Raw genomic sequence first — 25472 nt, 5'->3', positions numbered from 1 at the left:
CCCAGCTTTTCTCAGGTTTCAGTGGCAAAAAAACGCTGCAGTAATAAAGCACATGAGTTTGCTTGCTGGCTGGTTTAAGACCTGTTTCTCATTGTGTATCAGGGTAAGTTTAGAATTGGTTCCTTCTGGTCAGTGTAGTTACACACTGCAAATTACATGCCCTTAAGTAGCTAATCATATCCCAGCAGTGTAGGGTTACAGACGGCCATGTGAAATGCCAGCCCTGCGTGCTGGTTCAACAAATACATATATGTAAGAGCAAACTTCACTGCTGACATTATTACAGCTGTGGCTTTTTAAAAATTCTTTGTTTTTGCAAGACATTATTTGCTCTTCATGTTGCTTTTATGATGGTTTTTCATCATAATTTCTGATTTAAAAAAAATGAGATGTCAGGCATGTGTCAAACCTGGAGGTCAGATTTTCACTGTATGGTGGAAGTGACTATAAATAGCTCCATGGCAATATGTCAAGTTTCCCCTTTTAAAAAACAGTGCCAGATCCTCCCCGTGGGGTATGCAAAGTCCGCTGTTAGCGTCCATCGAGGCTCATTTCAACCAGCGTACAAGATACTTCCAAAAGAGCAGCAAAAGAAATGTTTTCTACTTCTCCAGTTCTGATGGCTCAAAGATACTCTTTTTTTCCCCTCCTGTGTCCTTGTGCTCTCCCCAGCAAATGTCACAGGAGCCATTTACCATCTCAACAGGACCCTGGGGAGAAAAAAAAATCCAAAAATCCAAAAAAAAACCCAACTAAATAATGTCACAATGATGATTAGGTGGAGAAGAAGAATCAGCAGTAGTAGTACCTGGTGCTACTTGCATAATTAATATTTTTAACTTTAGGTTAGGTTAAGGTTTTAAGCTAAGGTTAAAGGTTTCAGATGATGATGGACCTCTAAAATATGGTAATATGTTATTATATATACATACACATATTGTATATATATTCAGATCCACCAAATTTTGAATTGGGATGTTAACATCATCAAGGATGCTTTCAGTTTCTCTACTAAGTCCTGAGAGATTATAAAAGGAAGAAGTTAAAACTAGTTATTTTACTGAAACAATTTATCCTGTAGTAATAATTAATAAGAACTTATCCCATGAGTTAGGCTGCTATATACATAATTCACAATATAGCAAAAATGCATTTGGCTTTCAACAAACATTAAAATACACATTGGTAGACGAGATGAAGTAAGTTAATCTATGATGCCTATGTTTTCTTTCCCTTGTTACTCCTTTATAGATGGTTTTGACCAGCACTGTCCCTGTCTGCACAGTAAATGCTGCATAATTTCCAGTGTGTGTTTGATGCATGCACACTGTCTGCACTAACTGGGCAAAGCCCATCTTCTCATTTTATACAAACTCTAATGTAGATGGCTTTTTATGGCTAACCTGGTATGATTGAGAAATAGGATTCTTTCCCTTTTTTTTTTTTGTTTTTCCAAATTATTTTTCTGCAATGGAAAGAGGTGGTGAGTCATTAATTCTCCCAAAAGCAGTTCATTCTTACCTTTTTGAAAAGCAGGTAGATCTGGGGCATTATTAGTCCTAATGTAAATGATCAATAAATACACAAAATAGTTCTACAAGATATTTGTTTTCATCCCTTAGGAATTCCTTAGCTATGTTGGTAAACATAAATATTTTTGTTTTGGCAACTGCAACTGTGCTGTGCAAGTGAGACCCAAGGCTGCCCAGGCACTAACGGCTCAATCCTATTTTTCTCACCCCTTCAGCTTTTAGAGGTTATTTTCTTAGATTTCTACTATATTACAAAGGAAATCGTATTAACTGTGGTTACACAGTGGGAAAAAAATCATGTGCTATGCTGACATGATAAAGTAATGAAGAACATGAGTGGGATCAAGTACTTTTCCCAATGGGAAAGAGTATGGCCCCTGTTCTAGTGCAGATTCTTGATAGATTTTTCAGGCTGAAGGGGATGTGGATGAAAAATGGGAATAAAGTTCCTGGTTTTTGGTATATGGGAGAATAACATGCCCTGTGGGGCACATGATTTCCCAAGACTTTCATTTGGACTTTAAAAAAATATTGTTAAGTGGAAGAACTTAAATATCTTTACATCATAGAATCTTTTTATTTTTTTGGTTTTATGATGTATTCTTTCCTGTCCCTTTTCCAAAGAATTATGGACCTGATAATTTGTCAAAGTGTAAATATTGGACAGCATGTAACAGTTTCATCTGGGGGTGAGGAGAACGAAATCTTTGTAAATTCTGCTTATTTTAGTGTAGAACTATTACTTGTCTCTCTTCTACTACTGTGGTACTTACCTGGCTGTGATGATCTCTGGGATCAATCAGTTGTTGTTCTTCACTGCTTTTCTTGCAAATATGAATTAAAAGTAGTTTATGCGTATATGTCAGACATAAGTGTTAGAAATCAGAGCTCAGATCTATTGCAGCTACTGCAATGACTGTAAGTGGCACCAGTGTATTTTAATTAAGCTCTAAGATCTCTCTGAAACCCCCTCCCGCCCCACCACAATTATCAAGATGTAAAGCTTAGATTAAAAAGGCTCACGGAAATTCTGTGCTAAAATGATGAGGAAGTCGCCATATAAGCTGGGCTTTGCAACTTACTATATGCGCCCGGTCTAAGTAATCGTCTGATCATCAGCTGCAGAAAGGCAGTATGATTGTCAGCAGCTTTATTAGCTCTTCGCTAGTAGTAAACATATTTATTATGCATACAGCCTTGAGCTGGTGTGTAAATGCTGCAAGTTTCTCCCCATTCTGCACGGCTTTATTGCTGAAAATAAATTGCTTCATTTTAGTCATTCTGCTTCTTTCTGTTCATGGAGATTATGCCTTCCTAATATTTTGAAAGGTTTACGCAGTGCTATAAAGACAGTGGTTTGGCTTGTGCTATAAGTATGGAAGTTTGTTCTTTGATTATTTTTCATCATTTTCTTTGGCATATTTCATATTAAGTGCTCATATTCATATTCTCAGCATAAAACAATTGACCCTGTTGCACATATTTGTGAATGTCCTAAAGAAACGTGTCATCTTTAAAAAAATAGTCAAAGTGTAGCTGTAATGGTTTACCATCAAGACAGATAGATAAGCTTTGCAGAGATCTGTGTTTTATGCAACACTGTTCCTTATTTTCATCCATGACTATGGTTGAAAGGAACAGCCACATTAAATTTGCAGATGACACCAACCAGGGCTTGACTGGAAATGTGTTGAAGGACCCAGGTTACAATTCTAAATGACTTTGACAAATAGGAAAAATGATAAAAATATAAAAATTGAGGGGGTTCTTTTATGCTGGCAGGCTGGTTTGGGATCATCAAGGCAAATGTTGCTTTCAGCTGAGTCCAAAGAGAAGACTTAACCTGCAGAAGAGATGGAGTTGTCCTTCTGCTCCATCTGATGGAGTTAAGGCTTCTATAGTGTGTATCTATTTTGGACACCATACATCAAAAAAGGTGACAGAGCACCCACTGGAAATCCCTGCACATGACACATGGAATAAATGAAGTGTGGGTTAGGGGGGAAGAGAGAATGATCCATTTGTTTTCCATATTCATGGCACAGATGTCACCATACAAATGAATGTGTACATATGTGAACAGATTTTTTTTCTTAATGCTATTCAGAATAGGTAAAAAATTCGAGCTTAGCTAAACGATAAAATGTTTCAAATTAAAAAGAGGTTTTTAAGACATGAAGCGAAGGCACATTTTTAATAGCAATAACTTTCCAAGCTGCACTGGATTTTTTTTTTATTCCCCTCTCAGATACCAACTGCTGCTGTGTCCCATACGTTTCCCAAGATTAGTAATACTTGGAGCTGTGCACAATGCTTTTGGCATATTTACCGCAGTGTCATTAGAGAGTACATTGGCAAATGTCATGGGAGGAAGGTTATTCCTGCAGTAGCTCAAAGACTCAGCTCTTGGCCGCATCAAGATGTCACTGCAGGGCTGGGAACTTGGAGCCTTTTTTCTCTGAAACATAAGGTAGGATTTATAAACATTTGTGGACCAGCCCGCATGATTAAAAAGAAAAACAGCCCCAAACCTCTGAGGATGTTGGCTGCACTTGTCACTGCAAGCGGAGTCATGGGACAGAACTGGAATTTTGAAGACAGAGTTTATAGCCTTCCCAGGTGGGATTTAACTATATTTACCACTTTCTGGCTTTGTTTGGGTTTTGTTGTTGTTGGTTTGGTTTTGTCACCTTTATTATATATATATATATGTGTATATATCTATCTATCTATCTATATTTTTTTTTAATACAATGTAGCTAAACATCAAAAAAAAAAGCCTAAGAAGCTGCTTTGCTTGAACCATTTTTCAGTTTTAGTCTCTGCCCAGAGAGTATTAGTGAACAGTTCTGTTTCCTTGAAATTGTGCAGTCATAGCGAACCAAATGATACAGGTTAAACATCTCTTCAGTCTGCAGGCAGTGTTGAGTCCTGAATACACCGCAGAGTCTGGAAAAGGTTAAATTCCCAGTACCTTAGTGGGATTCACATAATTGATAGTTTTCACACAGAGAAAAGATTTCTCTGGCAGGTTACTTACAGAAGCATTTTGTATTTGGCTTTTGTGTCCCTCAACTCCATGGAGCTGGAGCTGTGAGGCCAGATGTCTCCACTGCAGGGATCTGGCTGGGAGGAAGAGCAGATGAGTTGATGTTCCTTGGATGTTCTCCACAGGGTGGATGTAATATGTTATACCAAAATTAAGGATGGTCCCAGACAGGTATGCTGAGTGTGCGCTGGTTTGCAGTGCTGTGGCAAAGCAGGTGTTTGCAACAAAAGCCAAAACCACCCCAAAACCCCAACACCGCAACCCATGTCAACTGGCTACAGAAGGTAGAACTTGTAGCAAGCACAGTGGGAAGTGGGAATTTGAACAAGAGGACTTGACTTGGGGAAGCCTGGGGCTCCTGAGGTTGCAGTTAAATTCCAGGTGCGTATATTTATTTCCCAAAGTGGGGAAAACCCATTTATATATTCCGTGAAATATCAACATTCCGCTATACCTTGTTTTATGTAAGGAAGAACAGGAAAAAAAATATTAGCAAGAAAGACTAAGAAGGAAAAGTTGAAACATAATATTCCATTTATTTTCACACTGTTATTTACCTTCACCAACACTGAGGCTTAAATATGTTTTTCCAAATTATATCCTTGGCAGTCCATGCAGCATACCTAAAACCATTTTAATTTCATAACTTGTAACAGAGAAAAAGGAAAACATTCATATTTTATTTTTCCCCATCGTTCAAGTGTGTGAAAGGCTGTCTATTGAATTAAACACACTGGAGCAGTGAGTAGCAGGCCATGGAGTGGTCTCAAAAAGGAATTTAATGAGGTGAGATTATGTCCCTCCTCCAGGACTGTGCTTTTTAAATTTTCTGAACATGTTGTGAAATTCAGCAGCTTGTCAATCATACTACAGCTTCTTTGAAACACAGGGTAGAGCATAAAAGATGCTCTATGTGGATAACTTATATTTGGGTATGTGCTTTGTGTTTCTTGGACAGTCTCTAGCTCGCCTTAGCCAAAGGGGAGAGGAATACTAGTGGCTGGAAATTTGCAGACTTTGCAACTCCTGAAAAAGTGTTGTAATTATGTAGTGTCTGGGTTTTCTCTTTTTATGAGTATGTTGCATTTTGTACTTGCTACATATATCTAGAGAGAGGGGGACAAAAACGCCAAACCTGGCCCTTTTCATCCCTTTGAAGTGCAGCACGTCCCTCAGTCACCAGCTGAAATCCTTCAGAGCTCCCATTCTGAAAGCTGCTTGGAATATGTAATAGTTTTCATTGATCCTGCATGTTGAAGGGATCTTGGAATAAAAGAAAGGTATAAGGGTTTGAAAAATGATACCATCTACGTTTTTCAAATGTTTGTGGTCTCAGTTCTAGTACATAATCTCTTTGATTGATGATTGGACAAGTTAACTGAATATTAGCTAAAATGCCAAGTTAGCGAGATGTGATTTAAACAAAACTATTATTCTATGGAATAGACCTTTTCGTGCTTTACTGTGCACTCCCTAAAGAGCAAGCAACTTCAGACCAAATACATCAAAACAAGGGAAACCAGTTATGTCTTTACTGTAAGAATAAGAGCTCTGATTCAGCATTTAGAAGAATGCTTGACTTAAAACTAATGCTTAGTGTTTTGCGAAAAAAACTAGAATCAGTGCAGAAGTTATGCAAAAGGAAATTTTGTCCTGTTTACCTATCACTGTGCAGTGTTTTTGGTTTGAATGCGTATGTGTGTTTATTTTTGCGTACACACCAGTAAACTGGCAAATTAATAAGATTTTACAAGGGGAAATTAAAGAGAAGAGAGCAATGAGGCAGATAGTGTTGTATGTGGGGAATATAAATCTGAAATAGATCTTTGGTACAGGAGAGAAATGTTCTCCTTTGCATCTTCCTGAAGTAAGATAAATGCTCACAAAAAATCTGCAGACAAAGAGGAATGACACCATCCTGCAGAATTTAACATAACTGGGTATTTCATGAAGACAAATCTACAGAAGAAAACTGATTGGTTACTTATGCAATTGATGTAGTTACTCTGCTTCTAAACTGTTATAGTGATGTTTGTCTCCTGTTCCTTCATCAGGAATATATTATTTTCATTGTTATATATCCATACAATGATACCTCTGAGAGAGATCTTGGGTTGTTCCATGCTACTTTACCTTAGACAAGAAACTTCCAAAGTAGTCTTAGTTTCAAATTTTCACTCTTGTGGTTCACCAGTACAGAGGGTAAAAGGACTCTGCTCATTTCTGATGCACTGAAAACAAAAATTCCCCTTCAAATGATCTATTAAACTTCTGATTTAAAATTTGGTAATTGATATATTTTGTTGAATTTCATCACAAAGATCACTTGTTATCCATACAAACTCAGGGACCCAGTTTCAGGTGGCTGACTGCAGGACTGAAGGTATATTCACAAGTGCATAGAAATCACATTAACTAACTTCATACTTTGTGTCCTGAGCTTTGATGCTGAAACAAAGTGCTTGATTCTCTATTTCTTTCCTTGCAGAACGCCAGTACTGGGGCTCAGACCTGCAGCTTCCCAAAATACCTTTTGAAGAAATCCTGTTGAATGATGAAAGCGCATACAAGTGGCTGTGCACCCTAAAGAAAGTGGGAATTGTGCTGCTAACAGGAGCTGCTACTAGGCAAGGAGAACTGATTAAACTTGGCAACAGGATTGGGTTCCTGCGTCTCACTTTTTATGGGTAAGGGTTTTTTTTAATATCCTTGCTATGTAATCACCTCTAATGTATGTCACCTCAGCTCGCTGGACCTATTTTGTGCATTAATTTATTAAAACAAGGTGAAATTTCTTCTTCTCTGCATGCAAGAAAATATGGTGCCAATCAATATTCTGATTGCTTTGCTGTCACAGGCAGGGTATGTAAAGAGCAGCAGCTACAACATTAACTGCTGAGAGCAGGAAAAAGGCCAGAAAACAGATGATGTCAAATAAGAAGATAACCACAATATAGCTGTATTTATCCACACCATGGCAGAAAATTAAAAAACCCTCTAATGCAGTTCCCTTAGGAATAGAGGAAGTTGTGTGTACTGAAACTTTTTCTTAGCCTGATTTTGAGTTGTGGAAATAGATAAGACTTAGACAATGTTGTTGTGTGTCACATCACTGAGAAGACGGGCAGAAAACCCATTTCTCTCCTTTCAACTGAGTCTGCTCTGAAAGCCACAGCCAGGCCCAGCAAACATTTATTTTAAGATGGCTTTTTTGCAAAAAATAAGAGCCCAACCTGCAGGAGATCAAGCAGGAACTTGTAAATCATCCTTTTGATGCCAAGAGGTGGTAAACTGAACCTCTGCCTCCTCAAGCACCTACTAGGTGAGTAAATAAATAATGATGGTGGCTCATGTCTTGCTGGGCTGTGTTATTGACCTCCATCTAGCTAAGTAAAGGAGCAGAGTTATTAGTTCCTTTAGTTATTAGTTATTAGTATTGTCCTATCCCTCACCCACAGCTGTTGGTATATTTTTTTACACTGTATATCAAAAATCCTATTACTTGGATATGTACTTATTCTTAAAAAAATAATAATTCACAAAAATACATGGTAGCATTTAAACATAGTTGTGATTTCTTGGTGCCTGAATAGCCACCAAACCCAGAACTTTCAGGGCTTCCCATCTGAAAAACTTTCTTCTCCCCCATAGTAGAATAAATAGAATAAAAATTGTGGCACTTGGATTTACCGCTAGTTCAGAGAAAAAGCAAGCAAACCATATGGGCAATAACCAGTGTATCCTCCTTTGTTTAAAAGAGAAAACCAAAAACCCTCTAAAATAAATAGAAGTGGGGGGAAAAAAATCCAACCATAGCCAGAAAGACCATGTTCTCTCAAGATTGCAAGTCAGACGGAAAGATTTTCAGCCTCCTAACCCTTCTGTGTGAAGGCACATATGAGCTCTGCTGGAATATGCAATGAGGTGAGGTTGGTAAAAGCAGCACTGTGACACCAGGAGATATATATATTATATAATATATACTATCATATATAATATATATGATAGTATAATATAGTATACTATAATATAGTATAATATCTAATATAATATAGTATAATATAGTATAGTATAAAAATATATTAATATAATATAGTAATATAATATCATATCATATCATAATCTCAGATTCTGAATTGTGGGGGGAGTTTAAGGTGAGAAAAACATCCCCAAAAAAGCTGCCAGCTTTTAGGTTTAGCGAACAATTTCTAAGAGGCACTGAAGCAGTTATTATGATAGATCAGCAGCTTCTAGCAGTGTATAAGTTGCTTCTGACTCGATCTCCGTCTTTCATTTTTGTTTCATTTATGTTGAAAGTTAACCTGTTCATGCACAATTTTTCTCCAGACTTCAAATCAGGAAAGTTGGCTCAAAATATCCTCTAGAAATTGGCAGCAACTGAAATGAAACTATAATGTGTACTATAGACCAGCCTGTGAGAATGGCATTTTAAAATATCTTTTTTCTTATTGTCTTTCAAAAAGAGAGGATGGAGAGAATAACTGCTTTAAAATAGCATTAATATTATGAAGGTTTTTCTTGGTCAGTTCCAGCAGCCATGATAAATATTTGTAAAGCGTTACAGGGAATAATGTATAAATGTGCTGGGGTCGTTAAGATAATGCACTTCCATTAAGGTGCAGTTTCTACTTTCTGCTGACTGTGCCAGAAGGAAAAGTGGTTTTCAAAGTTAACTGGGATTCAGTCAGGTTAATCCTACTGGAATAAATGGGAGCAGGACTCTTGGAAACCTCATCCAGTGCTACAAAACATTTTCTACCACTTAAAGCATTTCTAATGTCAAACACTTCTATGTTGGGCAGTCTACTATGGTCTCAGTTTAAAACTTGCATCATTTTGAAAATATTACTGCTTTATACTTCTGTTTTGATGTGATCTTAAAAACAGATATGAGGAAATTCTTAGGGGTATCCAATCCTGATCATATCTGAGAATGTTTCACAGCTTTCCTCGGTATCTTAAGGATGAAAGGTTTTTTTCTGTTTGTATCCAGACAGCCGCATAAGCATTTTGAGTTAGGAATGAATACAGCCAGCCCCAGATAACAACAAAAAAATGTTGCTTCTTGGTTAAAGCAAACCACTAAAAGAAAATATTTATCTCCAAAATACCTCAGGGAAGGGGGGAAAAGGCCAAACCAAAACCAACAACAACCCCTTCATCATACACCATGAATTTGTGCTTGGGTTACAACAGAACCTTTAGTAGTTTCCCGAAGTTTCAGGGATGAGGAACTGGATATAAATGTATTTCCTAGATCCTAAAATGATCTTTAAATCCTCTAGACTAATGTTCTTGACGTGGCAGCCCACTGTGTTTCACCTATTGTCCATTTTCTGAGCCCTGTAGCGTGTTTTTCATTCAAAAGGTTTTGATACTTAGCTCAGCAGCATGGTAAGATAAAATCTACCACTCTATCTATCAGCTCTTCATCCTCCTTGCTATTTAAAACTACTGCCAAGCATCTCTTTGAAACCATCTGCAACATCCAGCTTGTGACAACTGCTATGTTTGAGAGAGACTGAAAATTCCCTTGCTGTATAAATGTACATTAACTGCCAGGATATACTTTCCTTGTCTAAGTTCAGCTAACAAGAGATTCAGACTGCCCTAAGGAGACTTGCCAGTTTATCAGTTGTGTTATCGGAATTTTTTTGTATGTAGGGTTTTGTGTGTACGTTTTGGGGTTTTTTTACAATTAAAAAAGTTAGTTTTGTCCCTCACTGACTCTTCCCTAACATGATTGTAAACAGTAATAATTGTTGAATGTTTCACCTTGTTTAAAGTCAGCTTGAATTTATGTTTACTCTCTTTCAAGATGGTTTCAATACAAGCAATTTGTCAGGATGTCTTTGAGGTGTATATATATCTCTATATATAGATATAGATATATACGTATACACATTTAACAGTGCTTTCATACATCCTCCTACCTATTAATATTCCGTACAAGATCAAGGTTGAAATGTGGTCTTAACACACACTATTTGAACAAATAACAGTTAGAGCTCCTTTCACTTTTTAATTTACTATTTACTAGTACAGATTTACTATTGGTATTGATTGAACCTTATTTTTATGTTTCCTTAAGTATTAAGGTTCACAATAAAGTGGCAATTAAAGGCTGTAAGTCTCTCTGCTTTTCCAAAAGCAATTTGCTATAATAATCCATGTATTGTTTAGGTTGTAAAAAGAGGGTCTCAATGCTGTAGTAATTTTCCCAATTGACTACAAATTCTGCATTTAAAAGAAAACATCATAGTTCGAATATTTAGTTTGTTTTTATCTTTTTATCTTCTTTTTAAACACAGCTGTAGTGTTTGACAGTCTTGAAGTCTGGTGTACATCATCCCAATTGAGCCACCATGGTTAGATTTGCCCAAATTGCCCATAATATGCTGCTGTGTATGATTAGGTTGATTTTGCAATATTAAATTAGAATCTGAAGAGAATAAGGTCAAAGAGAGGCTGACAACCAAAGACCAGTTTTGCAGACTAGTCTGGATTTCAGGTAACAAAAAACAGCTCTGCCATGGGGTGAAGTCAACAAGCTACATACAGATCAATGTCCAACTCTGGAAGGGGAAAAAAAAGACCGTCTGCTGCAGTGCAAATGGAAAGGCAGAGTTGTAAAAGGGGTAGGATGTGTATGATACAATGCGCATATTAGCAGAGCCAAGACTTCCAGGGGAAGGACCAAAATCGTTGAACACACTTTTCTTTTTCAGAGTATGTTGCCAAGTTGCAAGGAGAGAAATTAACTGTAAGCACACAGGCAGGCTGCTCTGGAGCTCAGAGCCAGACTCAGTGAGCTGATTTGGGGCCAGTGTGCTATTCCTTACCTCCTGGCTTTCATTTCCCTGGTTCATACATGGTTTATCTGTCTCCAAGATGCGCTGTGAGGATGCTTTTGCTAAGACTGTACAAGAAAGCCATACCTATTCAAACATAATACTCACAGTAAGAGAAAGGCAAATTTCCAGAATTGTACAGCATAATTATGCACAATTAGATTGGATATTAGGAAACATTTCTTCACGGAAAGGGTTGTCAGGCATTGGAACAGGCTGCCCAGGGCAGTGGTGGAGTCACCATCCCTGGAGGGGTTTAAAAGCCGTTTAGACAAGGTTCTTAGGGACATGGGTGAGTGCCAGAGTTGGGTTATGGTTGGACTCGATGATCCTGAGGGTCTCTTCCAACCAAAATGATTCTATGATTCTATTCTATGCTGCCAAGGTGGTGTGCAAGATGAAGGATGCTGTCGGCCATTGAGGAGTTCTGGTAGTGGATGAAATCTATAGGAAACATTTTTACAAAAGCGTGATCTGTTTGCATGTGTGTCTTACAGACCCCTGCATGGTTTGACACTGCTCCTGAGCATCGTCCTAGTGCACCCTAAGATGGAGTTGTTTTAGCTTTCACCTCTCTTTAAGAGGGTTTTCTTTAATCACAAAGAGTGTAAACAGAAAGTTGGGTTGCAAAATACTAAACCTGTTTAAAGAAGATGCTGTCTGTTTTACTGCACTACTGACTCCCTGGGCACATGCACATATGTTGCAGCCTGACATCTTCAGCAATGCTCAGCTGCTTTCTTCACCATACTAGTGAAATTCATAATTCTGCTTTTAAATAATTATTTTATTTTTCAATAAATTACTCTATAGATCATGGGTTTTTTTCCAAAGATCCCTGTGCAAAAATAATAATAATAATAATAGGGAGGGAGGAATTCCTCAAATACTGGAAAATACAAGTAGTATCATGCATAAACTTTGTATTGTTATGTGTTAAGAAATTATCCATAAGGTATTTTTTAAAAATAAAATCACAAAACTCGTTTCAAATGTTTTAGTGCAGATGTGGTTGAAGTGGTAACAGGCTAAACACATCAGAAAATAGTTAGAGAACTGTATTCAAACAGCTTAATAACCCAGTGTTTGTTAAATGTGTAATTCATCATGTGAAGTCTTGAAAAAGACTAATGTTTTTAGCTTCTTTTTGGACATCTATGAGGAGTTTTTAAAGTGTTTTATAAGGAACAAGCTTCTTATCTTTTTACTGTGTATAGCTGCAACCCAGTCTAAAATATTAGGAAAGAGAAAAGCCATCTTTCCCTAATAGTGTCTTTTCCCCTAATTTAGCCTGTTCCATTTTCAGATACAGTTACTGTAGTGCCCTGTCCTGGTGCTCCTATATATTTGTCGCAGTAGCAGATACTCCATTCACTTTTCAGTCTTAACAACAGACTTACAGCAACATTTTACAGTCCATCTCTTCACCTCTAAAACAGAAGCTCATTTCTTACTGGCATCCAATTCTGAGGTGCCTTTTACAACTGTAATAAAATAATAACTTTGAGTAATTCCCTTGCTATTTCGCTAGCAGCCAAATACAAGACCTACCAAATATTATAAATAAAAGGCTAAATTTGGAATGGGCAAGCTTGCCAAATAAAGCATTACCTCAACAGGGCCATGAATTTTAAACTGAAATGTAACTGTAATGAATAGAACTCTGACAAATGGAAAAACAAAAGCCTTTTTTTTGTCTAGATGTCTGCTTGGTACATGCTTCAGCTGCAAGAGAAGGACATGGGTCCCATACTTCTCATGAATGAGACTCAGATTGTTTAAAAAAAGCACAAGATCAGATTATTCAAGTGTGGCTTCAGTTCCTAGTGCAGCAATTTTGCAAGGATAAGGATGGAACAGACAGACCAGTTTTCTGTCCAGGGAGACGGAGCTCACGTTGCTACTTAATGCAAAAAAATTGCTACACCTGCCTGGTGCCAAATTTCCTGCTCTGTCAAACAGCCTGAGGAATTGATGCTGAAATCTGACCCTAATTACTAAACCATAAACCATTCCAAATCGCTTCACTCTCCCCAATAGCCAAGAGTCCTCTGACATTACCCACATTTTCTTTATTCGTTTCTCATGCACTCTCCCCATGACTGAGTTATGCTTCAGATCAGCTGAGACTGTGACAAAGTAAGGTTGATTTTCACACATTTAGCACCAAGTTCCCTATTAGCATCGATTTGCCTGTTTACTCATCCCTGACTTCAAACCAATAGCTTGAGCCTTGACCGAAGCTCCTTGCGTGGACGGAAGGTTCCCAGGAACCAGCTCCCCTTGCAAAGCCCAGAAAACACTGACTGCTTTTGCAAAACCTCACAACGATAAGGTACTACTATTCCAGCAATTTTATATATTCATTTAAAAGAGAAAACTAAAATGTGCTAAATAGTTTTAGAAATATCAGGTGACACTGGAGCCTTTTAAATTGAAGATACACAGTGAACTTCACCACCTTCAACACTAATGACAAGGATGATATAATGTGCTGTTTGGCTATAGAATTGGGAACGACCAAAGTGTGGTTGAAGTTATCACACTTGAGCATTGAAGTCATGTACAGACGAATAAGTGCTGTACCAAATAACAAAAATAATTTTTCCCAGGAAGTTAAACACATTTGCACATATTCCCCATTTTTTTCACCCCCTAGCAATTTCAGAAATTTAGTTTTAGCATTTTGCGTAGTTCCTATACTAAATACTACTTCTAGGACAAAAGTATTTGTATATTATATATATAAATCATTTCGGTCTGCACATTCTTTAACCTGCTTTCTCTTTAAACTAAGTTGTAACACTAGACGCACACCGTCTGAAACATAATATATTTGGTGTATAGTATTTCACAAGGGAAAATGAGTTTCATATTTTCTTTTAAATCAATTTTGCTCCCGTGATAACATGGGCTGCGTATGGCAACTTAGAATTTTCCAGACAGATGTCTGGACATACAACGTGTATCTGCTGAGGACTGTCTTTAATCATGTGAACTGTCTACAAAAAAAGGTTTGGTTCTTGCTCTTAAATTCTCCTGCACTGCGTGTTGCTCAAAACAGACTTTGGTTGTGTTGCAATGTGTTGTCTTCGTAATACAATTAAGGGGGGGATTATTTTACAGTTATCAGTAAACTTTCCTACTGAATTTTGTCAAGTTTTAAGACAGAAACTATGTAACAAAATAAATGGGCATACTGCTCAGAAAGAGCATCAGAGAACGGGAAGAAGTCACAAAGTTTTTCACCAAGACATTTTCCTTTAGCGGCAAGTCTTAAGATTACAGGAAAGATTCCCCCTGCAAAGGAGACTCTGTATTTTCCAAGATCATAAAGCTTTAAAAATAATGGGGAAAATTACACTGCCTTTAACAATTTCATACTTCACTGACAAATGTGCTCTACCTGGCAGGGAAAAACGGAAAGTTGAGAAAAAGAAACGGGGCAACTTCCACTCTCTTATTTCTGAAGCCTCAGTATTAACATGACAATTTATCCCAGCAAATACCTCTTGGTTAATTAGTGTCTTGAATCTAAAGACTGCTGAAATAAGCCCCTTTGCTGGGATGAGGGGACACTGCTAAATCATAGTTTCCTTATAATTTTGTAATACTGGGGTGTTCAAAGATGGAATGACTCTTCTGTGTTTTCACAGTTTCAGTGTGCGCTGACTGGCTGTTTTAACACGTGTTTCTCTTTTCCCTTTCGTTATAAAGACCAACCTGGCAAGTGCAAGACAAAGCAGATGCTAACAACGTGGCTTATACAACCGGGAAACTATGTTTTCACACTGATTACCCCGTTTTGCAGCATCCACCTGGGGTAAGGTCAACCTGCTTTCTCACAGCACAAAATGGGAAAGGGAAATGTTCCTATCATCACACAAAATATGGTTAGTGTTCAGCGAATCTGAATTTTATCTTAAAAGAGCCATGTAAAAAAATAACAATCTATTAATCTGCATATAGCAATCTATATACACATGGCTATGCAAAATAAATATATATATGTATATATATATATATATAAAATGATGTAACTTCTGCGTAAGAAGTGCACTATATGCCATAATTTTTAAATGGAAAGTATTGAGAATTTTACCATATGAGAAAGCATTAAGGTTCTGTATGTGCTTTTGATACTGTCTTCATTATATTGAAGAAGTTGGATGTCTACCTGCCGTAGTCAAGCTGTGACATTTTAGGACACATTTATTCACCTCAGGAGGAGAACATATAATAGAAGAAATATGATTAAGATGTCGATTTCTATGAATAGATTTACGTTAGATACTTTTCATCCCTTCACAGTAGACAAAAAAGGGGCATTCTGCAAAGCTGGACAACAACCATAGTGAATATGTTTTCATCTAGTCCCTGGCATATCAAAGCCTAATTCACATAGTTCACCAGAGAACTGGAAACTAGTAGAAACAGGTAAAAATAAAGATAGATAAACCTGGAAAAGTTTGTCTCTGTAAGCTTCATACCTAAAACATCCCCTTCTAATATTCTGCAGTACTTCGTATCAGTTGTTTCTAGAATTAAATAAAAAGCCAATGTGATTTATTCACAAGTAAGTGCCAAAGATTTCACACTAGCATCACCTATTAAAATCATTTAGATGCTGTTCACTAATGTGGAGCAAGAATGGAACAGGGCTTCATTAATAGAGAGCAGATGTGAATTAGTTCACTGTCTTGTCTATGCCAAAGTGCACACTTTGCTACGAAATATTAGAAAAAGAACGTAACCTTTTTCATTCAAATGTCCTTGTAAGAAATGAAAGTATTAAAGCACATTGGATTATTTTTTAACATTATCCTGAATGTTCAGTCTCAAATAATTCAGCACCACGAAAGGGGAAGGCGAACACTGTTACAACAGGTGTATTTGTGCCATTGGGCTGAGACGAAGTTACAGTCTGTGTGATGCTGGGCTGTCTGCTGCCATGGGGAGTTTTACTGCCCAGATTTACACTGGTGCAACCAAGAGCCCAGTTTAGACTTTCCGCTCCATCTTACACCTTGGCAATTTCACTGTGAAGTTAAATGAAACTCTCTTAATCCTACTTTATGATAGAGACACTGGGCCTGTTGCCTTCCACAAGAGCCACCTTATCCTTCTGCGAGCAGATAATTCACAGCATGTTTTGTTTCTGCAAGAGAAAACTAATCCTCCTTGTTGAGATAAGACCTCAATGCATTTAAAATTATAGGACTGCTGCGAAGAGGGACTGAAAGACACAAGACCAGAGCTTTGCAGTTGAATCACAGGTTGCAAAGGTATCCCAAAAATGGGATGGATTTATGAACATGCTACTTTAGTTTTCTGCCTATGTGACAGCACTGTGAAGCTGCACTAATAGGAACTCAGTCTTTCACTGAAAACAAAAACAACAAACACCACCACAACAACACACACACACACACACAAAAACCCACAAACAAAACAGCAAAAAGATATGAGGGAGCTGATACTAATGACCTGTTAAATACTCAGGCTAATTCTTCTCATAATAAGATGTTAATTCATTACAGGTTCAGTTGCTCCACTGTATAAAGCAAACAGCTGCAGGGGGTGAAAGTGAAGTTGTAGATGGATTTCACGTAGCCAACAAGCTGAAGAAACAAAATCCTCAGGCATATCAGATCCTGTCCTCTACTGCTGTAGACTATACAGATGTTGGAGTCGACTACTGTGATTTTGCTGTGCAATGTAAACAAAGGATTATAGAGTGAGTAGTTTCAACAACATGGAAATATAAAATCCCTATTGTACACTGGGTTATGTATTGGTAGGAGAAGGTCTGCTCCTGCCACCTTGTGGAGAAGCACTGATTTAACGTGGTCTATAGTTATTTTGGTTTTTTAAAAAAATTATTTTTGTATTTTGGTGGGGGTGGTTGTTGTTGGTAGTTTTTGTCTCTGTTTTTGTTATTGTGTTTGGCTTTGTTTTGTTTTTCCAGTGGATGACTCGTTGTGTACTTTGTACCACCACAGCATAGTTTTCCTTGTTCGGTCTTCCCACACACCATTTAGAAGTGGGGTAATTAGAGCAACTCCTGGGTACAGACACAGGTTAACAGCAGTTCCGTCTGTTCCTAAATTCCAGCCAATGTACAGCTGTACCGTGCCAAAGAGAGCTCATCATTTGAAGCATTTATATTACGAACTATACACTACAAATATATCAAATGCCAATGTCCATAATCTCTTCTGAATTTAAAGTTTATGATTCTACAACTAAAGAGCACAGAAGAAAGATTTTTAAGCAAATTAAGCGTCCACACTTTCTCCCGATTATCTCTTTTCCTAATCAGGCTTAATTATCAAAATCCAACTCAATAACAGTCTGAATTTCACTATTAGAAACGTACTGAAATTTCAGCAGGAGAGTTCAGTTGTTTAACCATGTTAAAATGTTTCGGTAACAACATAATACATTCCTTTTCCTTCTGTTTCACAGTGTGGATTCCAGAGGAGAAGCAGTTCGCATCAATTATAATAATGCAACAAGAGACACAGTGTTTGACATACCAGCTGAAAAAGTGAGGCCGTTTTATGCCGCTCTAAAGGAATTTAATGATTTATTAAACAGTGCAGAGCATAAGTTTACTTTCAAGCTGAAACCAGGTCAGTAAGTTGCTTCTCCTCGCAATCATTTTTCACATGTTTTTCCTAACAGTCAAAACACTTGAGCATTGTTCAGCACTGGCACTGAGAGGAAATTTCAGTCCTTCTATCAACTTATTCATGCTGCATCCTTACGTTCATCTCGTAGATTTATTTTGCCATTGTTACACTATTAAAACAAAAACGGGGGAAATAGAGTCCACCTATTGATAAGTCCAGTGTATCTTTGTATTACACCAAAACCCCATCCCACGTAGGAAATTGTGAAAGGCGCTGCTGCTGGGCTGCTTTATCTGGTTGACCTATGCAAGACATCTGGAGGCAGATTTGCAGAAGCGCAAAGAGCTCTAAACTTCAGTTCATGCTGTACAGAGCTGTGTTTTCAACATAAAACACACTGCAAAAATGCCCTCTACTCTTTAAAAGTCTGTCTGTGCGTATATTTAACTACTTTGGCCTTAATATCTGTTCTTTCATTTCCTAGCTATAAAATAAAGATACGAATAGTCTCTCATCTCTCAAGAGATATCACAAAAGTAAATTCATTAGTGTATCTGACTGCCTCGTGTACTGTGATGCTAGTGTCTTTAAAATGTCTACGAGGAAATTAATCTCTCTCTATTGGGAACATGCAATGAAATAATTTGTAAGAGCACATAATAAATGGTAAAGCAAAGTACCTCACACTACATTAGTGCCCTCCAACACATCAATTAAGGCACCAAAATGGTGGTAGAGGGGAGGGGGAGAAGGAAAGAAGGAATATCTGATTAGAGATTTATCACAGAGGTGCTACACAAGGGAAAAAAAATGTAAATGGCATGCTAGCCTTAATTATGTGATTTCCTAACTTTCAATGGCTTGACTTTGTTCTCATAAAATTCTGTTAACAGAGAGAGTAATGCAGGATGTGTTTAGCAAATATACTACCAGACTGATCAAATTAAAATCATCCTAGTGGCTTTTACCCTTTTTATCCTCCCTGTGGGTTTGCTGTGGTCACATTTCCCCTTAAGTCCTGCTTTTCTCAGCATGGACTCCCTTACTGCTCTGCTTTTTAACTCCTGGTTATACAAGAAGCAGAGGCAGAAAGGGACCTGCCCTCTCTGGTTGAGGATGACCAACTAAATTAAACTTACCATGTCGTCGCTGTGTATCTCCAGCTGAGCTACTTGAAACTATTGCTCCCTGACTATTGCTCACAGAGAAATTTTATGTAAGAAATGATGTATCAGTTTTTTAATAGCAAGGTATAAACATTTGAGGAATGGATGGTTTAGGCGAACAACAAAGATAAATCGAGCCTTTCAAATCCTGTTTTGGGTAGAAATGATTGACCAAAAAGAGTTCCCATTTGAAAGATGTTCAACGCACTTGTGTTTGCTCTTGCAAAGACGTTCTCAGAGTTGGTCGTCTTTAGACGTTTGTAGACAAGTGACTTGTAGATATGACAATCACAGACCAGCATCTGCTCTATCATTATTGATACCCTCTGCTGCAGACTGAAATAAGAAAACATAACTTAGATCACCAATGCACATCCAAAACGTGATAGTTCTTAGCCTAGCACACTCTCAGGACTACCACATCCAAGAGAAAAAGTACATCATTAACATCATTTTCTGTAATGGCAATGCAAGGGAATTTATATTAATAGTTGCTTAAGAGTAATCATGGTACGCTCTTGGCATTAAGATGAGGAATATTAATTTTCCAGAACATAAAAGCATAAACGACACCTACATCTGTATGCAAAGCTGCCATAAATCAATTACCTAAATGCAATTTAATTTAAGATTCTTGGTACACCAACACAGAGACAGAATTCTGTATGATCAACAAGATGAATGGGAAAACTATATTTCTAAGACCACGTGTCATCATCTAATGATTCTTTTGGTGCAACCTCTTTCTAGGAGACATAGTGACATTTGATAACTGGCGTGTGCTTCACGGTCGCCAAAGCTACCAGTCGGGATCAGAAGTGACTCGTCACCTGGAAGGTGCCTACGCGGACTGGGACGTGGTCATGTCCAGGCTCCGGCTCCTCAGGAAGAGCGTCCTTTCACAGTGAACTTTCTTCTAACCAGAATGAGCAAAACCTAGATTGTCTAACCTCAAAAACAAACAAGCAACCAACCAAGTTTTCTTTTCAGAAACTAACATAATTGATTTATTTTTGAGTTCCATAAGCTAAGGAACCTGTTGTTCATTACAATTTAAGATTTACCCTAGCCCTGGTCTTTGAATCTATAAAACGCATTGCTACCTCTGTCAGTTCATTTGCCTTTTAAAATCAATGTGCAAAGTGGCTTGAAAAGTCCAGTTAACTGGACTGACTGGGTTTTGCAAAGCCTTCCTTTGTCCCCACAAATCTACTGGCCCTCCCCAGAAAGCTTACAAGGGAGCAGCAGAAAAGAGCTTACAAGTGTTACTTACTAAAGGTTTGTTATGAACATCACCTTCCCCCATTTTCAGAGAGCCATTCTTTATTGTATAAATCATAACTAAAATTCATTGTAAAAATAAACAACTGCTGCCATGGAGTTATTTTTATATACACACCCTTCTAGGTAGAACTCCGCCTTAACACAAGATCTCATTCAAGAGATGCTCTATTTTGTATATCCCACTGTACATGTGATGACTATCACAGCCGCAAATAATTTTTCCTACATTTTTAAGTCCATAAGCTCAGAAACGATAGAGCTACCAGAGAATGTGTCTTATCAATTTTCCTCTACATTAGGACTAGAAATACATCTCAGTGTAGAGGTGGCAGATAGGGTCAGAAATCCCATTGGATGCTCTGCACAGGTGTAAGATCTGCAGGGCAGAGAGACTTTTGAGTAAAGTTGGGAAGAGGAACATCAATGCTGCTTGGCAGCTGGAAACCACAAAGCACAAGACATGATTATGGACTCTGCACCTGATCGAGAAGAGGCTCAGATGCATTTTTATTACACCAAAGAGTATGTCTCTGATAGTCTTGGTGTGCAGGATGTTTTCCTTTAGGTTGCATTTTGAATAGAGGTGATGTTATGTAAAAACTTCTGCAGCCAAAGCAGTGGTTTTTTCCCCTATGTTCAGACACCAAATTCAGAAAGGAAGTTTTTATACCCAACAATATGTCCACTGAGTTTATTCTTTACTGTCCTTACAGCTGCAGAGTTAACAGGACGCCCTTTCACCCATGCTGAGCGCCTGACAAAACCACCACACCTCCACCCTCAGATCTGCTCTGTTCCACTGTTTATCTTGAAAATATTCCTTGAAAGTCAAATAAATTGCAGTCTCTTCCTAGTGGGCTAAAACAGTAGAACTGCAACCACAGGATTAAATAACTGTAGAATTCAATTTGCTGACACAAAAAAGCCCCAACATAAGTGAGACACTAACATCAGCTTGTAAACACTTCCATAGCTTCTACTTATCATTTACAGTCAACAGATATCTCAGCTGAAAAATAAAACTACATTGGGATTTAGTCATGACTCAGCATGGTGCAGTTCAAATCCATTCCTCTTTACTAAGTAGTGAAATGTTCTTAATCACAGTTTTGACGTTAAGACATAGCATAACAAAACTGGATTTTAGTAGTAATCTGATTTCTCAGTGCCTCCTTTAACAATTAATTTTTTGCCTTTTCTATAGAAGGGAGAAAATATGAGGAAAGGTTAATACCTAAATTCTGTAGGACACCAGCAGTACTGTGCTTTAACTGTGATATTCCTAATATACCAATTTAATAAAGATTGCAATTTATAACTTTAAAACAAGACATCTTGGGATTTATACCAATGGTTAATAGAAAAGAGATATTTTCTGCTTTTATTCTGTACTTTTCTGCAAACTGTTTTATTCAAATTTCTGTTTATTAAAAGCTACTATGGAACTGATTACTGGTTTGGGCTCACATCTAACCACATAACATCTTCCACACAGATATGAAGTTATTATTATTATTTACAAATGTTCATCAATATGATGAGACCTGGATCCACTCAGGTTTGTCCCGTATACTTGATAGTCAAAATAGAACTAAAGCCATAGCTTTGAAGAGCTGAAGGAAAACAAACAAACAAACAAAAACAACACCAAAATTAATCCAGGTTCTCAATGGACCCAATTTTGCACTGCTCAGATTTTATTTTCCTCAGTGAAATGTGCCCTGTTTAAAACTCACACTAAAAAATCCCTGAAGTTCACACTTTATCCCTGAGATACATTGTACTTTATATACCCACACCTCCTTGAACTGTCCACATTTCCCCAAAATAATGTATTATCAGTGTTAAATAAATAACATAATAATAATTTTTTTTAAAAAGCCATCTTTGCAGATCACAGGTATATGCCACATACACACATAAGACAGGTGGGTGTAGGAGTGCTGGGGTTCCAGGTTCCCAACAGGATAAACAACCTGTTTACATCCAGTTTGCAGCATATAAATCCTTTAGTGTAATATATAAACATAATTCAACCTACTAGATATTCAATGAAGTATCTCATGTAGAGTAGAATACAAATAATGATAAAAAACACACAAAGACAATCTAATCCCTGCAACACCTCCATGAGCTATGGCACAATATCCAGTTTAACTGGGAAAGGGTCAAACTGCCCAAACCTGATGCACAATCAACAATTAACATTTCTGGCTACAAAACCTCTGCTCAACTTCTAGGATCCAGCTACTATCTATATCACAAATTTAAAGGCTAAACACATTTGCATCCTACTATAGTCACACTGGGAAAAGAGAAGATTTCTCTATCTGCAAAGTAGATGACTGTATCGGTCCCTGCTCGGGCTAAATAATGGAGCAGCAAGAAAAATTAACTGGTGATATATGTTTGCAAGACAACTCTGAGCAGCGTTGGGCTGTATCCAGAGGGTGCTGATGGACATGATTCCACTCAGCTGGTTGCAGTCCAGAAGCTGTAACACCATGTTACATCTGTGCTGGCCATGATGCATCAACCACCCAGCCCGTGGTCAGCAACTGGCTGCACCAAGTGGGCTCACAGCACAGGAAACAGGAAAAAAACATATCTATTTTATTATTTGCCAATGCCTTTTGCTAGCTTTTTTCTCCTTCCATTGCATTTTGTGGCAATGGATGTTGGACCCGACAAAGATACTGCTTGCTGAAAGCAAGCAGTATCTTGGGCATCTCAGTACATCCAGATATCTGTGGATCACTTCAGCACGGCTCCATTTTAGCCACTGCTGAGCTACCTGCAGCGTCTGCCAACTTCTTTTGGCTGGGTGGACAGTAAATCCCAGTCCAGAGAGATTTCTTGTGGGAAGAAAGCTGGATTAGCTGCCCATTTTTGCAGGTTCAAATGTATTCCTTTATACACATCTATCAAATTAAATGCAGCTTTTCATCGCTTGTGCAATATATTACTCCTGAAAAAAAATACATATTTTTTTTTCTATACTGTATGTTTTTCTGACACAAATCAGAGAAAGTAGTGAGCAATCTTGTCTCAAATTCTCCCTAAGGTGAATGAGTTTTTATTCTGCTCTGCACATGCATAACGCTGTCAGTTTAGGGCAAGCCCACGTTTGAAATTTCGTGCTGGAAATCTGAAATCACTTTTGGTAAAAGCTAACATGACAAATATATTTTATGTACACATTTTAAACTTACAGCAGAAGATTCCCCCACCCCATTACACCAGTCCAGTAGCACAAAAAAGATGGTAAAGACCAAGATGCAGAAAGAACACAAAAATCCACTTAAAAAAAAAAAAAAAAAACCCACCCCACATCAAAGAATGAAAGGAAAGTAAATTGCAACTGCTCATACAAAACCTATTTGTCTGGTCAAACAGCACAACTGATTAAAGTCTAGAAAAAGAAATTGTAGAGGTCAGGGAACTAGCTATTAATAAAACACCTCTAGAAAATAGCCATGGTATCAAACCTTAACTAAAGCATAGATGTGGCAGAAAACGGGATGTTTCTGGCTGAAATCAATCTCAATATTGGATATGGGCTGAAATCTCATAGAAGGGAGTGAGAGCATTTTGCAGCCACCCTTTCTGTCCTGGTGCTGGTGCTGTGGGGACCGAGATGTGGGCAGGAGGGTGGAACTGCTCCTCCTGGGGACACAAGGGAGGAAAGAACGTTTCCTGGTCTCCTGTAACGAAGAATCATAGAACGGTATGGGTTGGAAGGGACCTTAAAGATCACCTCGTTCCAGCCCCTTCGCCATGGGCAGGGACACCTTCCGCTAGACCAGGTTGCTCAAAGCCCCGTCCAACCTGGTCTGGAACACTGCCAGGGATTGGACATCCACAGTTTCTCTGAGTAGCCTGTTCCAATGCCTCACCACCCTTATGGTGAACAGTTTCTTCCTTATATCTAATCTAAATCTAACTTCTTTGAGTTTACAGCCATCATCCCTTGTCCTATCACTACATATGCTTGTAAAAAGTCCCTCTCCAGCTTTATGATAGGTCCCCTTTAGGTACTGGAAGGCTGCTATAAAGTCTCCCCGAGGCCTTCTCCAGGCTGAACGACCACAACTCCGTCAGCTTGTCCTCACAGGAGAGATGCTCCAGCCCTCTGATCATCTTGGTGGCTTCCTCTGGACTCACTCCAACAGCTCAGTGTTCTTATGTTGGGAGCTGGACACAGCACTGCGGGTGGGATCTCAGCACCTCCTGCAGGACAGTGCTGGGGAACAAGAAAAGCAGCTGGAAAAACCAACAAGCTGCTGTTTTCCCCAGCTGCTTCAAAGAGACTTCAGCAGAACCACAGCAGTTCAGAGTGTCCCCAGGGCTGCTCCATGTTGCATCAAGGGCATCTGGTCAAACAAATAATTAGGACCCTAGACAGGGCCGCCCCCGGCTGGCGGGTAGACGGCGCCGCCCCCGGCTGGCGGGTAGACGGCGCCGCCCCCGGCTGGCGGGTAGACGGCGCCGCCCCCGGCTGGCGGGTAGACGGCGCCGCCCCCGGCTGGCGGGTAGACGGCGCCGCCCCCGGCTGGCGGGTAGACGGCGCCGCCCCCGGCTGGCGGGTAGACGGCGCCGCCCCCGGCTGGCGGGTAGACGGCGCCGCCCCCGGCTGGCGGGTAGACGGCGCCGCCCCCGGCTGGCGGGTAGACGGCGCCGCCCCCGGCTGGCGGGTAGACGGCGCCGCCCCCGGCTGGCGGGTAGACGGCGCCGCCCCCGGCTGGCGGGTAGACGGCGCCGCCCCCGGCTGGCGGGTAGACGGCGCCGCCCCAGGCCGCCCCACCTGCTTACGGCGCACAGCCCGCCTCGACCATCGCTCTTCCGTGACAAGTTGTCCCTCTGCACCTGAAATCGACTTATTCAGCAAGTCACCCAGCAGCTCATCAACAGCTTCACCATTCCACTGGTCTGCT

The 25472-nt window shown here is 39.0% G+C and overlaps 1 protein-coding gene across 2 annotated transcripts in view; it reads left to right on the top strand.

Moving 5' to 3' along the window:
• The window catches only part of BBOX1 (gamma-butyrobetaine hydroxylase 1), a 30137-nt gene extending 8133 nt beyond the window's left edge, over window positions 1-22004 (top strand). For both annotated transcript variants that reach the window (XM_082058683.1, XM_082058682.1), the window contains exons 4-8: window positions 7070-7268; window positions 15171-15276; window positions 16994-17190; window positions 17922-18088; window positions 20005-22004. In XM_082058683.1, coding sequence (XP_081914809.1) covers window positions 7070-7268; window positions 15171-15276; window positions 16994-17190; window positions 17922-18088; window positions 20005-20162 — 827 coding nt within the window. In that variant the 3' untranslated portion in view covers window positions 20163-22004. The remainder of the gene's footprint in view (window positions 1-7069; window positions 7269-15170; window positions 15277-16993; window positions 17191-17921; window positions 18089-20004) is intronic.
• Window positions 22005-25472: the final 3468 nt, after the last annotated feature.

Source organism: Streptopelia decaocto (genome assembly GCF_964273445.1).
Source record: "Streptopelia decaocto genome assembly, chromosome: 7".
Classification (NCBI taxonomy): domain Eukaryota; kingdom Metazoa; phylum Chordata; class Aves; order Columbiformes; family Columbidae; genus Streptopelia; species Streptopelia decaocto.
Note: the sequence above shows the minus strand (reverse complement) of the source record. Positions and strands in the feature narration are given on the sequence as shown.